Raw genomic sequence first — 15,536 nt, forward strand, 5'->3', positions numbered from 1 at the left:
CTGCAGTGCAGTGAGATGTGCACAAGTATGTAGGGGCAGTTGTCATCCAGTGTGGTGGGGAGATGCTGTGATAAGGCATGTACAGGATGCTGTAGGCTGCTTGGGAGGGCCACTGAACCCAAAGGTAGAGGTGGTCAGGAAAAGCCTCCCAGAGTGATGGGTTAGGGGGGACCTGAGAGCTCAACAGGAGTTAGCCAGGCTAAAGTTTGGGGTTGGGGTACAGTACTGGTATTCTCTGCCAGAGGAGGAGTGTCTGCATCTAGCTGTGGCCTGGTATTCTGGTAGGTGCTAAAGAAAATACTGTCAGATGAGTGGATGTAAAGGGCCAAGGATGAGAGAGATGATGGAGAACATAAGGAATTGAGATGTTCAGGATAGGCTGAGTTCTTCAGGAATGGCAGAAAATGAAGCTAGGAGACAATTGGTTCAGACATTGTCCAGCATGAAAAGGAATCAATACAACATTTGCAGAGCAATATGGAGAAGGCAGTGGCAACCCACTCCAGTACTCTTGCCTGGAAAATCCCATGGGCAGAGGAGCCTGGTAGGCTGCAGTCCATGGGGTCGCTAAGAGCTGGACACGACTGAGCAACTTCACTTTCACTTTTCACTTTCATGTATTGGACAAGGAAATGGCAACCCACTCCAGTGTTCTTGCCTGAGAATCCCAGGGATGGGGGAGCCTGGTGGGCTGCCGTCTCTGGGGTCGCACAGAGTCAGACACGACTGAAGCGACTTGGCAGCAGCAGGGAGCATACAGTGAATCTTCCCATGGGGGCAGTTTGATCAGGTTTGTGTTTTGGAAAGGCCCCTCTGGCTACAGTGTGGAAGACGCATTGGGGCCAGGGTGATCCTGGGCTGTGGAGACCAGTTAGATGCTTGAACTATGAAAGTGGAAGCAGAGGAGAACAAAATATTGAGGCGGTGTAATTTTTAGGGCTAGGTAACTAATTGAATGCGAAGACTGGATGGAGAGTCAAGAGTGATACTTAGATTTCAGATTTGGGCAGCGAGTGACATCACTTGAGATGGAAGAAACAGATAAGCAATTCACCTTCCATCCCAGGATCATCACGATTTTGTCCCTTTGCTGAATCTGTCAGCTTCTTCAAAGTCTCTCTTCACCACTCCAGTTTGTGATGATCACTCTGTCCTCAAAATTCCTAGCCTTGTCTGTGTCATCTTCTCATTCAGCACTTGGCACAGGCTTTCTCTTGTAGCTTACCTTTCTCTGTGTATTTCCATCTACCTTGCTGCTGCTGCTGCTAAGACGCTTCAGTCATGTCCGACTTTGTGCGACCCCATAGACGGCAGCCCACCAGGCTCCCCAGTCCCTGGGATTCTCCAGGCAAGAACACTGGAGCGGGTTGCCATTTCCTTCTCCAATGCATAAAAGTGAAAGGTGAAAGTGAAGTCGCTCAGTCGTGCCCGACTCTTACTGACCCCCTGGACTGCAGCCTTCCAGGCTCCTCCATCCATGAGATTTTCCAGACAAGAGTACTGGAGTGGGGTGCCGTTGCCTTCTCTGTCATCTTCTCATTCAGCCCTTGGCACAGGCTTTCTCTTGTAGCTTACCTTTCTCTGTGTATTTCCATCTACCTTATGATACGGCAAAGTCCTTGAGAGCACGGTCTATGTCTTGTACCTCACAGTGTGCCCACCTCTAAGACAATTTCTTAGAGATGCTTTGTTACAGATGCTTCACATATCTGGGTAGTGATGGTGCTATGTGAGAACTTTAAAAGCTCATCAGATATCAGCTTTAGCTTTCCTTACTGTCCGGGAAATCTTTAGTCCCAAGATGCTATCTTTTAGGAAAGAAGAAAAGGAAAAAAAAAAAATGGAGTCTCACTCAGTCTCTCTACTGAACATTCAAATCCTAGTGAGGATCATTTTATAATTATAGAAATATTGAATCACTATACTGTGTACCAGGAACTAAAATTATAGGTCGATTATGCTTTAAAAAAAAAAAACCCAAAACTCATAGGAAAAGAGATCAGATTTGAAGTTACCAGAGGCAGGGGCTAACAGGAGGGAAAATTGGATGAAGGGAATTCCTCTTAAGATGCATAATTACTAGGGGTTTAATGTACAATGTGATAAATATCATTGACACTGGTGTATAATATATATGACAGATGTTAGAAAACTCAGGAGTTCTCATCACAAGAAAAAAAATGTTTTTTCTATTTTATTCTCTGCCTATATGAGATGATGGATATCAGTTCAGGCACTCAGTTGTGTCCAACTCTTTGTGACCCCATGACTGCAGCACACCAGGCCTCCCTGTCCATCACCAACTCCCAGAGTTTACTCACACTCTTGTCCATCGAGTTAGTGATGCCATCCAACAATCTCATCCTCTCTTGTCCCCTTCTCCTCCCACCTTCAATCTTTCCCAGTATCAGGATCTTTTCAAATGGGTCAGTTCTTCACATCAGGTGGCCCAAGTGTTGGAGTTTCAACTTCAGCATTAGTCCTTCCAATGAATATTTAGGGCTGATATCCTTTAGGATGGACTGGTTGGATCTCCTTGCAGTCCAAGGGACTCTCAAGAGTCTTCTCCAACACCACAGTTCAAAAACATCATTTCTTCTGTGCTCAGCTTTCTTTATAGTCCAACTCTCACAGCCATACATGACTACTGGAAGAACCATAGCTTTGACTAAATGGACCTTTGTTTGCAAAGTAATGTCTCTGCTTTTTAATATGCTGTCTAGGTTGTTCATAACTTTTCTTCCAAGGAGCAAGTGTCTTTTAATTTCATGGCTGCAGTCACCATCTGCAGTGATTTTGGAGCCCAAAAAAATAAAGTCTGTTACTGTTTCCACTGTTTAACCATCTATTTGCCATGAAGTGATGGGACAAGATGCCATAATCTTAGTTTTCTGAATATTGAGCTTTAAGCCAACTTTTTCACTCTCCTCTTTCACTTTCATCAAGACGCTCTTTAGTTTTTCTTCGCTTTCTGCCATAAGGGTGGTGACATCTGCATATCTGAGGTTATTGATAATTCTCCCAGCAGTCCTGATTCCAGCTTATGCTTCATCCAGTCCAGCGTTTCTCATGATGTATTCTGCATATAAGTTAAATAAGCAGGGTGACAATATACAGCCTTGACATACTCCTTTCCTGATTTGGAACCAGTCTATTGTTCCATGTTCAGTTCTAACTGTTGCTTCTTGACCTGCATACAGGTTTCTCAGGAGGCAGGTAAGGCGGTTTGGTATTCCCATCTCTTTAAGAATTTTCCACAGTTTGTTGTGATCCACATGGTCAAAGGCTTTGGCATAGTCAACAAAGCAGAAGTAGATGTTTTTCTGGAACTCTCTTGCTTTTTTGATGATCCAACGGATGTTGGCAATTTGATCTCTGGCTCCTCTGCCTTTTTTAAATCCAGCGTGAACATCTGGAAGTTCACAGTTCACATACTGTTTAAGCCTGGTTTGGAGAATTTGGAGCATTACTTTGCTGAGTGCAGTTGTGAGGTAGTTTGAGTATTCTTTGGCATTGCCTTTCTTTGGGATTGGAATGAAAGCTGACCTTTTCCAGTGCCGTGGCTACTGCTGAGTTTTCCAAATTTGCTGGTGTATTGAGTGCAGCACTTTCACAGCATCATCTTTCAGGATTTGAAATAGCTCAACTATTCCATCACCTCCACTAGCTTTGTTTGTAGCGATGCTCCCTAAGGTCCACTTGACTTCACATTCCAGGATGTCTGGCTTTAGGTGAGTGATCACACCATCGTGATTATCTGGGTCGTGAAGATCTTTTTTGTACAGTTCTTCTGTGTATTCTTGCCACCTCTTTTTAATATCTTCTGCTTCTGTTAGGTCCATACCATTTCTGTCCTTTATTGAGCCCATCTTTGCATGAAATGTTCCCTTGGTATCTCTAATTTTCTTGAAGAGATCTCTAGTCTTTCCCATTCTTTTGGTTTCCTCTGTTTCTTTGCACTGATCACTGAGGAAGGCTTTTTTTTTTTTTTTTATCTCTTCTTGCTATTCTTTGGAACTCTGCATCCAAATGGGTATATCTTTCCTTTTGTCCTTTGCCTTTTGCATCTCTTCTTTTCTCAGCTATTTGTAAGGCCTGCTCAGACAACCATTTTGCCTTTTTGTATTTCTTTTTCTTGGGGATGGTGTTGATCACTGCTTCCTGAACAATGTCATGAACCTCCATCCATAGTTCTTCAGGCACTCTATCAGATCTAATCCCTTGAATCTATTTGTCACTTCCACTATATAATCGTAAGGGATTTGATTTAGGTCAGACCTGAATTATCTACTGGTTTTCCCTACTTTCTTCAATTTAAGTCTGAATTTGGCAACAAAGAGTTGATGACCAGAGCTACAGTCAACTCTCAGTCTTGTTTTTGCTGACTGTATAGAGCTTCTCCGTCTTTGGCTGCAAAGAATATAATCAATCTGATTTCGGTATTGACCATCTGGTGATGTCCTTGTGTAGAGTCTTCTCTTGTGTTGTTGGAAGAGGGTGTTTGCTATGACCAGTGCGTTCTTTTGGCAAAAGTCTGTTAGCCTTTGCCTGCTTCATTTTGTACTCCAAGGCCAAATTTGCCTTTTAGTCCAGGTATCTCTTGACTTCCTACTTTTGCCTTCCAGTCCCCTATAATGAAGAGGACATCTTTTGGGGATGTTAATTCTAGAAGGTCTTGTAGGTCTTCATAGAACTGTTCAACTTCGGCTTCTTCAGCATTACAGTCGAGGCATAGACTTGGATTACCGTGATGTTGAATGGTTTGCCTTGGAAACGAACAGAGATCATTCTGTCATTTTTGAGATTGCACCCAAGTAGTACATTTCAGACTCTTGTTGACTCTGAGGGCTACTCCATTTCTTCTAAGGGATTCTTGCCCACAGTAGTAGATATAATGGTCATCTGAGTTAAATTCACCCATTCCAGTCCATTTTAGTTCACTGATTCCTAAAATGTTGATGTTCCTCTTGCCATCTCCTGTTTGACCACTTCCAATTTACCTTGATTCATGCACCTAACATTCCAGGTTCCTATGCAATATTGCTCTTTACAGCATCAGAACTTGGTTCTATCACCAGTCACATGCGTAACTGGATGTTGTTTTTGCTTTGGCTCCATCTCTTCACTCTTTCTGGAGTAATTTCTCCACTGATCTCCAGTGGCATATGGGCACCTACCGACCTGGGGAGTTCATTTATCGGTGTCCTATCTCTTTGCTTTTTCATACTGATGGGTATACATTAAACTTACTGTAGTAATCATTTCATTTGTACATAAATCAGCTCTTTATGCTGTACACCTGAAATTTGTATAGCACTGTATGTCAATTATACTTCAATAAAACTGGAAAGGAGAAAATTTTTAAATAAAAGTTCAAAACCTATAAGATTTCTCTCTTTTCGTCTCTCCTTGAAGTGAAGTGAAGTCGCTCAGTCATGTCTGACTCTGCAACCCCATGGACTGTAGCCTATCAGGCTCCTCCGTCCGTGGGATTTTCCAGGCAAGAGTACTGGAGTAGGTTGCTATTTCCCTCTCTCCTTACCTCAAGCATTTTCCAAAGATTTTATTCATGCCGGCACTGTACTAGGGCCTTGAAACATAAGGGAAGAATAAGACATAGTTTTTTTCTGCCAACTAGCTGAGAAAGTGACCTGTTGTACCATCTCTCTATTCACATTTCAATCCAGACTCAGGGCAAAGGAGGGAAGAAAGTCATCCAGACTGATGAGTGGAGGAATGGCCCTCTCGAAGAACGCCTTGAGTACGCTCTTGTGAAGGTGAGTGTGGGCCGGAGGCTGGGTGCTGGTCCTGGTGGCTGATGGCATGGCTGGAGGAGAGGTGCTGGCAGCAGCTGATGAAGGAGATTCCCTGGACTACTCCTGAGTGATTTGCCCTCCATCCCACCTCTATGTCTAGAACATTAGGCAGTATCTGGAGATATTTTAGGTTGTTCTGACTGGAGTGGGAGGTTTTTACTGGCATGTGACCAGGGATGCTGGTGAACATGCTATACTGCACAGTAGAGGCCTGCACCACAGAGAATTATTCAGTGCAACTGTCAGTAGTGCCCAAGGTGAGAAGTGCTGTTCTAGACCATCTGGCTGTCTCTTGATCAACAAATGAGTTCTGGCTCTTCTGCTGTAGTTAGACTTTTAGTCCAGATAGATAATCTCTTGGCTTCGGTTTCTTCATTTGTGAGTCTGGAAATTTCAGGGTTTTGTTTTGTTTGTTTGTTTGTTTGTTTTGGTCTCTAGAATTTAACTTTTAATTTCTTGGAACTTTTGAGATTCACCTACTTCAGGTTGTAGAACTAGTTTGGATCCTTGAACTGGGGGCACTGGAGGATTAGGGCTTGATCAGTGAAGGCTGGGTCCTCCCTGCACCCAGCCCTGTCAGTGGGAAAACAGTGATTTCACAGGAGATATTTGTTTACATGTAATCTGGTAAACCACTAGGATAAAAAGTGTATTTTATTATGAATTTGAATTTATTAGTACTCCTTCTGTCACTAATTTTTCACTTTATATCAATAAAATGCTTTCTGTCAATAAAGCCATCTAGGCACTTTACATTTTACACATTTAATCCTCAAAATAACCATGTGAGGTTGGTATTGTATGATTATTAAATGAGGAACCTGATGCTTAATAAGTTGTCTAAATTAGTGATAAGAGCCAGGATTTGAACACATGCAGTCTGATTCCAAAACCCACACTCTTAACTATTTATTTGTTGTTGGATGTTTGAACTTAAGCCAATATATCCTGTGAATTTTCCCTAATTTTTTGTTTTTTTCTGTAGGGCATTGAAAAATATATTATTGAAGATACTGAGGAAGCCAGGTTAAACCAGGAAAAATATCCCCGACCTCTGAATATAATTGAAGGGCCGCTGATGAATGGCATGAAAATTGTTGGTGATCTTTTTGGAGCTGGAAAAATGTTTCTACCTCAGGTTGGCAAATGGGGGAAAAAGTTTCACAATTGAAGGAAAGAGCCTTTATCTTTTAATAAATAGTAAATTTGAGTCTGTTTCTCTGGTTTAATTTTGATGAAAGCCCAGGGGCATTGAGGTGTGATTCTGTTCATTCTTTGTCTGAATTCACTTTTAGGCATAGTCTGAAAAGTCCATCTAGGGTGATGTGGATGTTAGAGGTCATCTGGACATTCCCAGCATTAGTCTTCATGTTCTGGGCTTCTGTACCATCTCTTACCCCAGCACAAGTCTCTCCCCCGACCCCTCAAATTAAAATAAAACCCAAGACTAGTGTAAAGTCAATCATGTTAAGATTTGATTTGACCAGCCAGTGTTCATCCTTAAGGATGAATATTTTGAAAAGATCATTACCATTTTAAATAATGACATGCATTAAATAATATGTTTCAAGTAAAACCAGTAGTCTTACTCTTATTTTGATTTACAGCAGCTACCGACCACATTGATTAACACTGGCACTTTTTGAGACTTCTGGGTTCAGGTCTGTGAGGCATACAAAAAACAAAAAATCCCTGTTCTTTTTTTTTTTTTCTTTAACTTTTTAAAATTGAAGTATAATTGATTTTTAAAATTTATTCTGTATTTAATTATTCATCGTCCATTCCCCATTTTCCTTCATAGCATTTATCTTTTCTTATAGATTTACTGTTTTATAATTCACATGCAATAAAATGTGCATGTTTAAAGGATGCAGTTTGATAAGCTTTAACATGTCTGTACCTGTGAAACCACCACCACACTCAGGGAACATTCAGTTGTCCTGCATTAGTCTCCCCAAGTCTGGGATAGTTTCACAGTCTTTTTTTTTCATGATGTCAACTTATTGTTTTAACTTCTTATGTTTGAGTAAACTTTAGACTTGCAAGTTGCAGATGCAGTTTAAGTGATCATGTATCCCCCTCAACTTCTTCCCCTAATGTTAACCTTTTCACTTGATCAGAGTGTAGTTATCAGAACCAGGAAATTAATACTGATATAATCATGTTAACTAATGACCTTATTCACATTTCACCAGTGTTTCTGCTATTCTTCTCTTCTCTTTGTGTTCCATAGTCCCACATTGCTTTTATCTTGAACAGTTCCCGAGTTATGACCTTGACTTTTGAAGAGTATTGTACAGTTTGGTAAATGATAGGCTCTCTCTCAGTTTGAATTTTCCTGATGTTTTCTCATTTTTGGCGAGAATAACGCAGAGTAATGCTGTGCCCTTCTCATATCAGGAAGCCTGGTGAGGTTAACGTTGATCATTTTGTTAAGAGTGTCTTCTATGTTTCTCCACTGTAAATTTTTTTGTAGGGAGAAACGTTGAGACTGTACAAATACCCTGTTTTCTCATCCTGCTTCTCATAAATTTTAGTATACATTCGTGAACTTTTATGAAAGTCCCTGTTCTTTTTTATCTATTTAACAAATTTGACATATTACATTTTGTAAATTTAAGGTGTACAGTGATACATATTTTAATATGATTGCCATTGAAATAATATTTATCACACTATGTAACTATAGTACATGATTGTCTATTCATTATACTGTGTGTTAGAGCCCTTTGGCTTATTTACTTGTTACAAGTTTGTACCCTTAAATATCATCAGTCTCACCCTCCCATCTCTATCCCATGGTAACCACAGTTTCACTCTGTTTTGTTTTTTCTTTCCAGTTTGACTTCTTTTAGGTTCTGCATATAAGTGAGATCATCCAGTACTTATCTTTCTCTTTCTGATTTATCTTGCTTAGTATAATGTCCTCAAGATCCATCTGCGTTTTTTTGCACATGGCCAAATATCCTCTCTTATCATGGCTGAATGATACTCCATTCTGTATATATACCACATCTTTTTTATCCATTCACCTGTTGATGGGCATTTGGGTTGTTCATGTCTTGGCTGTTATAAATAATGCTCTGATAAACCTATTGAAATCCTATTTTCATTTCCTGTAGGTTTATACTGAGAAGTGGAATTGCTTGATCATGTGGTAGACCTATTTTTAATTTTTCTAAGAACCTCCATATTGTTTTCCATTCCCACCATCAGTGCATAAGAGTTCCCTTTTCACCACAACCTCACCAGCACCTGTTGGTTTTTGTTTTCTTGATGGTGACCATTCTAACATATGAAAGTGAAAGTCACTCAGTTATGTCCTACTCTTTGTGACCCCATGGACTATACAGTCCATGGAATTCTCCAGGCCAGAATACTGGAGTGGGTAGCCTATCCCTTCTACAGCAGATCTTCCCAACCCAGGAATTGAACTGGGGTCTCCTGCATTGCAGGTGGATTCTTTACCAACTGAGCTATCAGGGAAGCCCTGAGCTATCATGTGTGAAGTGGTATCTTAGTGTGATTTGTATTTGTTATCTCCCTGACAATTTGTGATGTTGAGCATCTTATCATGTGCCTACTGGCCACTTTGATATCCTTTTTGGAAAAATACCTTTTTAGTTCTCCTGTCCATTTTTTAATCAGATTATTATTATTATTATTATAAAGTTGCATTAGTTCTTTATATATTTTGGATATTAATCCCTTATCCAATTTATGTTTACAAAATTTTTCTCTAATTCTGTAGACTGTAAGGCTCTTTTTCCTTTTGCATAAGCCTTAATTATAAGTGAATTGTGACACTGGGGATTGAGAAGAGAAGGCTGAGAAGGGGCTTTTGGAGAAGCTTGACACTTGGAGGATGTGCAGAACTTCAGGAAATGATAGAGGGCCTTCTAGGTGGAGAAAAAATAACATGCAGAAGTTCAGAGGACAGAAACTGCAACATTTGATTTCCAGCCTTGTTTTTCTTCTTCTGTACCTGACTGATTAATTTTCCTCATGATGAACTCATTCCTCACCCACCCACTGTCAAAAATGGACTCAAGGGTGGCTGACCTGAGGTCATAACATGCATGATAATTGATGCTAAAATTTCACAAGCAACCATGTGTAACCATCCAGGTGTTTTGGTAAAGATGCTTGACTCTGTGTATATTTTACCCAGGTTATAAAGTCAGCTCGGGTCATGAAGAAGGCCGTGGGTCACCTTATTCCCTTCATGGAAAAAGAGAGAGAAGAAACCAAAGTGCTTACTGGCAAAATAGAAGATGAGGCAAGTCATTTTGTTGGGGCCTGTGGACCTTGTGAGGAATTGGCTCTGGATACTCTTACTGGGCGGGAGGGTAGGGACCTAAGCCATTGGGCTTGACTGTGTCATTGACGATGAAGCAGAGAAGTGAAACAACTTTTTTAGCAAGTATCAGAATACCCTAGGATTTTCTATAGAACGTGGCTTTATGAAATTTTTAATAGAAACATTATTTTCTAAACAAAGCCATGATTTCAAGACAAAACCAGTTCGTTCATTCATCTACCAGCTATTTACAGAGCTCTTACACGTGGCAGGTAGTGTGCTCGACCCTGCCCTTGAGATACCGTTTGGTTTTGGAAAACGTCTTACCTGAATATTCTCTGTGTGCTGGTCATGTTCTTGGCACCACTGCTGGATTTAGTTCCCTTCTTGTTGGCTGTGCCACCACAGTAAATCGTTAAGCTTTTGACCTTGTTTAGCTCCCTGTGAAGCTCAGTCGGCTTTGGCCCCTAAGATTCTGAATTCTTAAATCTATCTGTGTTTGTGAATGGCTCTGACGGTAGTGTTCATAAAAATCCCACTTGCCTTGCATGTCTTTTTCTTTTCTTTCTTTTTCTTTTTTTGAGGGAGGAGATTGTGATGGAACAACGGTGTTGAAGAAGATAGCCTGAGCCCTCCTGCCCTGGCCTGCTGTGGTCCTTCCCATTCTAATGGGGCACATGCAGTTCACCAGAGCCTCCCTCTCCCTTTACTGCTAACATTTACTAAACATTTGTCAGATAGGCTTGGGGGTTACAAATATGATCTTCAGTGATGGGACTGTTTTGTATTTGAACTTAAACTGTTTTTGAGATGATGGAACACATGATCTGGGTTGAAGCCCCCTCAGTGAACCACCTGGGGGGTTGCTGCAGCTTACAGCCTTCTTTGCACAGAGCATGAGGCTTGGGTTCTGGGTCCATCTTTGAGGGTTGCCTTGGTTGTATTGAATTGCTTTCTGTGCCAACACCTGCCTGGCTCCAGAGAACCAGGTGACCTAGCAATGCTGAGCTGTTTGACTTCCTCTCCAGGACCCTTACCAAGGCACCATCGTGCTGGCTACTGTTAAAGGTGACGTACACGACATAGGCAAGAACATAGTTGGAGTGGTTCTTGGCTGCAATAATTTCAGGTAAATTAGGACCCACCTTTCTTACCTGAGCCCCTTTCTTATTTAAAGTAAAAGCATTAACAGGTGATACGTCTTGGGTGGGAAGGGCAGGGAAGAGCTGTGGATGTTAGAGGTTGTTTTTCTTCACATGTTTTTGAATTTTCTACATTGAACATACCTTTTCAAATGAAGTAATTTAACAATTATTTAATGGTGTACATTCAGTAAGGACAAAAAGAATAGAAAACAGTATTCAAGCAGGGTCAAACAACCCAGAGGCTTCTGGGGAATTGACTTCAGGCCAGAGGCTCAAACATTGGACCCCACCCCATGGCCATATTTCCTTTTTACTCTCAATAAGCTGCCAGATTTTAAAGCCAAGATCTTATTAAAACCTTGGCTAAATGGAGTTTTATAAGAAGGCTTTGACCGTTCTTTTTCCTTTGCTTAGAAGAGAACCATGCATGCCTCTTAGTATTGATGAAGCTAGTTTTTGAATGTTGTATACAAGTAAAATCCCTTTCTTATATCTCTCATTATAGTTGAATAATTATTTAGCGCCAATTTATTTCTGTGTGAGAGCTCATGACCCACAGTAAGAGTGTGTTTTGCTCGGATTTCAACGTATTCTTTGTAATGAAAAGCCTGATATAACTAATGTCTTCTCTGGTCCATATCCAGCCAACAGTCCTTTTGAGGCGTGAACTTCTTTCCATGTGCTGTTTTCTCTATAGAGAGGAGAAACAACTGCAGCTGCGGCTGGGCCCCCTTGGGGTCAGGGTTAGAGAGTTCCCACTGTCAGACAGCCATCACCCTCTAAGGCCCTCCCTGCTTTCAAACTGTTCATCCATGTCTGTGTTCAAGGCTAATTAAATGCGGCTAAGGAAGGTTGGAGATGAAGGAGCATTGGCAGAGTGGCACCTTCTTCTCTGACTGTCTTTACAGGCACTTCTGTTTGGCTGCTTGTTCACTATCAAAAGATGGAGCGTTCTCTCCTAGTCCTGGAAACAAGGAATATTTTTCTTGGAATACATTTATTATTTTTTTAAAGATAAATATTCCAGAGAGACAGTGGAGGTTGTTACAGTAAGATTTTTACATATAGAATAAGTATTTGGATGAGGAATAAATATTTGATAAGGTGTTGGCTTCCTAAAATCTCTTGACATTTCTGCTGTTGTCTCATCTTTTCAAATCCTATGCTGTTGATTTCTATTTGCATTCATCTCAATTAGTTCAAATTCATTTCAGCCAATAAATGTTTATAGATCATCTACTGTTTACCATGAATTGTATCAGAGACACCCAGATGATTTAGTTGACTTTTCTCCATTCAGGAACTTTACTGTTTGTCAGGCTAAAAAGCCAGGTACATATTCAATGGTGATAATAAGACAAAAACTACTGAAAAAAAGCAATTTGTAAGCAAGCTCCCTAAAGCAATTCTAAAGCAATTCTTGAGATATCATCGTCTGTGTTTATCCTTTTGTATTATGAAAAATGGGTAAGTAGCTGAGAGAATCATACCAGTAATGTTTCTTCCTCCAGTAAAGGCATTTTAAGAGGCCAGGGAGAACTGTGGCATTTCTCCAGGGTGCTACTGTAGCCCGATGTCATCAGTGAAAGCGACTTATTAAACCCGAAAGCTTTCCTCCAGCACACCCATCTCCTCTGGCTTGTACACTGAAGGATCGCTTATTTTTTGCTGGCTTCCCAGGTGACATAGTGGTAAAGAATCTGCCTGCCAATACAGGAGACACAAGAGACCTGGGTTCAATCCCTGGGTCAGGAAGATCCCCTGGTGTAGGAAATGGCAACCCACTCTAGTATTCTTGCTTACAAAATTCCATCAACAGAGGAGCCTGGTGGGCTACCGCCCGTGGGGTTGCAAAGAGTCAGACCTGACTGAGCACTCACATAATAATGGCAACTGGAGAAACATCTTCTGATGAAACTTTATTCTTTTTGTAAAAAATAAGTGAATGTGCAAACCTTTTTTCTTTGGGGGTCAAACACCCCTTTGAGTCTTGTGTCTCATAATACATGGACTCTCTACACTGATGGGTTTAATGTTATGATGTCAGGTAGTAGACAGATGCCCCTGAGATAGGCCTTGTGCAGTGAAATGTATACTTTGACTATGTATCCGTGCTGCAGGTTAATGCCTGGGTGAATCACCCAGCTAGTTGAGTGAGTCTAGCAAACCATCTAGTACCAGATGCTAATACAACTTTTTCATTCCCGGCTCTTTGTCACTGGTCAGTAAATCTCATGAAATGCTAAGAGTTCTTTGTGGGGAAAAAAGAAGTAAAAAGGATTCAAAGTGATAGTTCTGTCTAGACAGAAAAAGCACATTTTTTTATGGGGATGATGCGATAGAATTTGCAGATTTGAGAATTTGAATAGATCTGGGGATATGTCCACCTTAGGTATTAGAGTTTACTAATGCCTAACATTTATTTACCACTTCACAATTTATATAGTGCTGCTTTTATATAACTGTTTTTTCCTTTTTTTCCCCTTTGTATTCTTGTCCTGATTTCTGTCTTTCTTTTTCTTTTTTTCCTGTCCTTCATTCTTTTTTTCTTTTCGTGGTCTTGATCCTGCTTTGCCTGCCTCAATTATTGTACTTCTCATTTACACAGCTAGCAAGCGGCAGGCCATCCTCAGGGCTTCTGAGTCCAAAAGTCAGGATTCTGTACTGTGTCAGTTTAGCTTTCAATATTTATTCCAGTTTTAAGCAACTTTAACTGCAATGTCTAGTATTAATATTCCAGTTTAATTCCTCTTTAGAAATAATTTAGAATATTTAAATGTATTTTGATCAGATATTTGAATACATAAAGTTGAGTTTAGAATACTCTAATAATTATTATATAAAAAGACAAATTTAGACTTTTCTCATTTAACATAATGCACCCTGTTTAATTGGATAAGAAAAAATAGGATGTAATAACAAAATTTAAAATGAAATATACATCTAGTACTTTTAAAAATATGGATCTGGTGAAACTTATCTGAGATGTATTTTTGTGTTAATCAATGGTTCTTAATATAAATATCTAGTAAATAATATATGGGTAAATAATACATGGTTAAGAAGGGAACACTTTAAAACTGTATAATGCTAGAGTTTTCAGCTAAGTGAGGAAAAGGAGTGTATTTAAGTCAAGGGTACATTAATCTTTCCTAGCACCTCACAGGTTCTCTTGATAATTATTTGGATGCTTTCAACTGGTGTGTGTGTGTGCTTTTGGAGCTTAATTGAAATAGAATTGACATACAACATTGAGTAAGCTTAAGATGTAAAACATTGATTTGATTTGCAGTATGATCAGCACATAGTGTTAGCTAACCCATCACATAATTACCATTTCTTATTTGTGGTTAACACTCTCATAGCATGCAGTGTTGTTAACTCTGTTCAGAGTGCTGTGTATTAGATCCCTAGAACTTAGTCATCTTCCAGCTGGAAGTTTGTACCCTTGACCAACATCTCCCCGTTTTCCCCACCTTACAGCCCCTAGTAACACCTCTTCTACTCTGTTTCTGTGCATTCAGCTTTTTAGACTCCCCATATAAGCCTGTCATACAGTATTTTTCTTTCACTGTATATCTTATCTCAGCATAATGCCTTCAGGGTCCATCCATTGTTTCAGTGGAAAGACTTCTTTCTTTCTTATGGTTTCTTAATGGTTTCATTGTATGCATCTATCACATCTTTATCCTTTTATCTGTTGACACACAGCTTAACCACACGTTGGAAATCTTGGTTGGGACTGCAAACTGGTACAGTACTCCCATCTAGTGGTGATACATGTGAATTGCAGGATCAGAAGACACTGCCGCCTTTAACCTCACTTAACAGATGTGAGGCACCCTAAGAAAAATTAGTTTTATTTTACTTTTTAATTCTTTCTGGAGAGTAAAAGGGGCTTAATCTATTAAAAGATTTATTTTCAAAATTGTATATATTCTTAAATAGTTTTGGATGCCTTTGCTAAGGCATTTGGTGCAGCTTATATTTTGTCTGAATTAGAAGCCCAAATTAAATGCTCATGTTTACAGCTCTGTTATAACCACTTTAGAATGATGAATGTAAAAGTTTGAAATTTCCATAGCATTCATTTTTATTTTCTTTAATCTCTCATGTGGCAAAATGAAAGAATGTGTATAAGAAGAGACTTACAGACATGGGGTATAGCTCAGAGTGCAGAAGGGAAATCAAGAGAAAGCCAAGGGAGGTGTAGATGTATGCAGGGGAAGTAGGGAGTTGTAGTAAAGGGGAGAGAAAATGGGGAGGGGTTGGGAA

The 15,536-nt window shown here is 40.1% G+C and overlaps 1 protein-coding gene across 7 annotated transcripts in view; it reads left to right on the top strand.

The window, feature by feature from the left end:
• Window positions 1-15,536, top strand: part of MTR (5-methyltetrahydrofolate-homocysteine methyltransferase) — a 135,610-nt gene that overhangs the window by 81,996 nt on the left and 38,078 nt on the right. For all 7 annotated transcript variants that reach the window (XM_019953916.2, XM_019953918.2, XM_019953921.2 and 4 more), the window contains 4 exons: window positions 5,688-5,777; window positions 6,802-6,954; window positions 9,988-10,095; window positions 11,145-11,245. In XM_019953916.2, the coding sequence (XP_019809475.1) occupies window positions 5,688-5,777; window positions 6,802-6,954; window positions 9,988-10,095; window positions 11,145-11,245 (452 nt within the window). The remainder of the gene's footprint in view (window positions 1-5,687; window positions 5,778-6,801; window positions 6,955-9,987; window positions 10,096-11,144; window positions 11,246-15,536) is intronic.

This window comes from Bos indicus, chromosome 28 (assembly GCF_029378745.1).
Source record: "Bos indicus isolate NIAB-ARS_2022 breed Sahiwal x Tharparkar chromosome 28, NIAB-ARS_B.indTharparkar_mat_pri_1.0, whole genome shotgun sequence".
Taxonomy (NCBI): Eukaryota; Metazoa; Chordata; class Mammalia; order Artiodactyla; family Bovidae; genus Bos; species Bos indicus.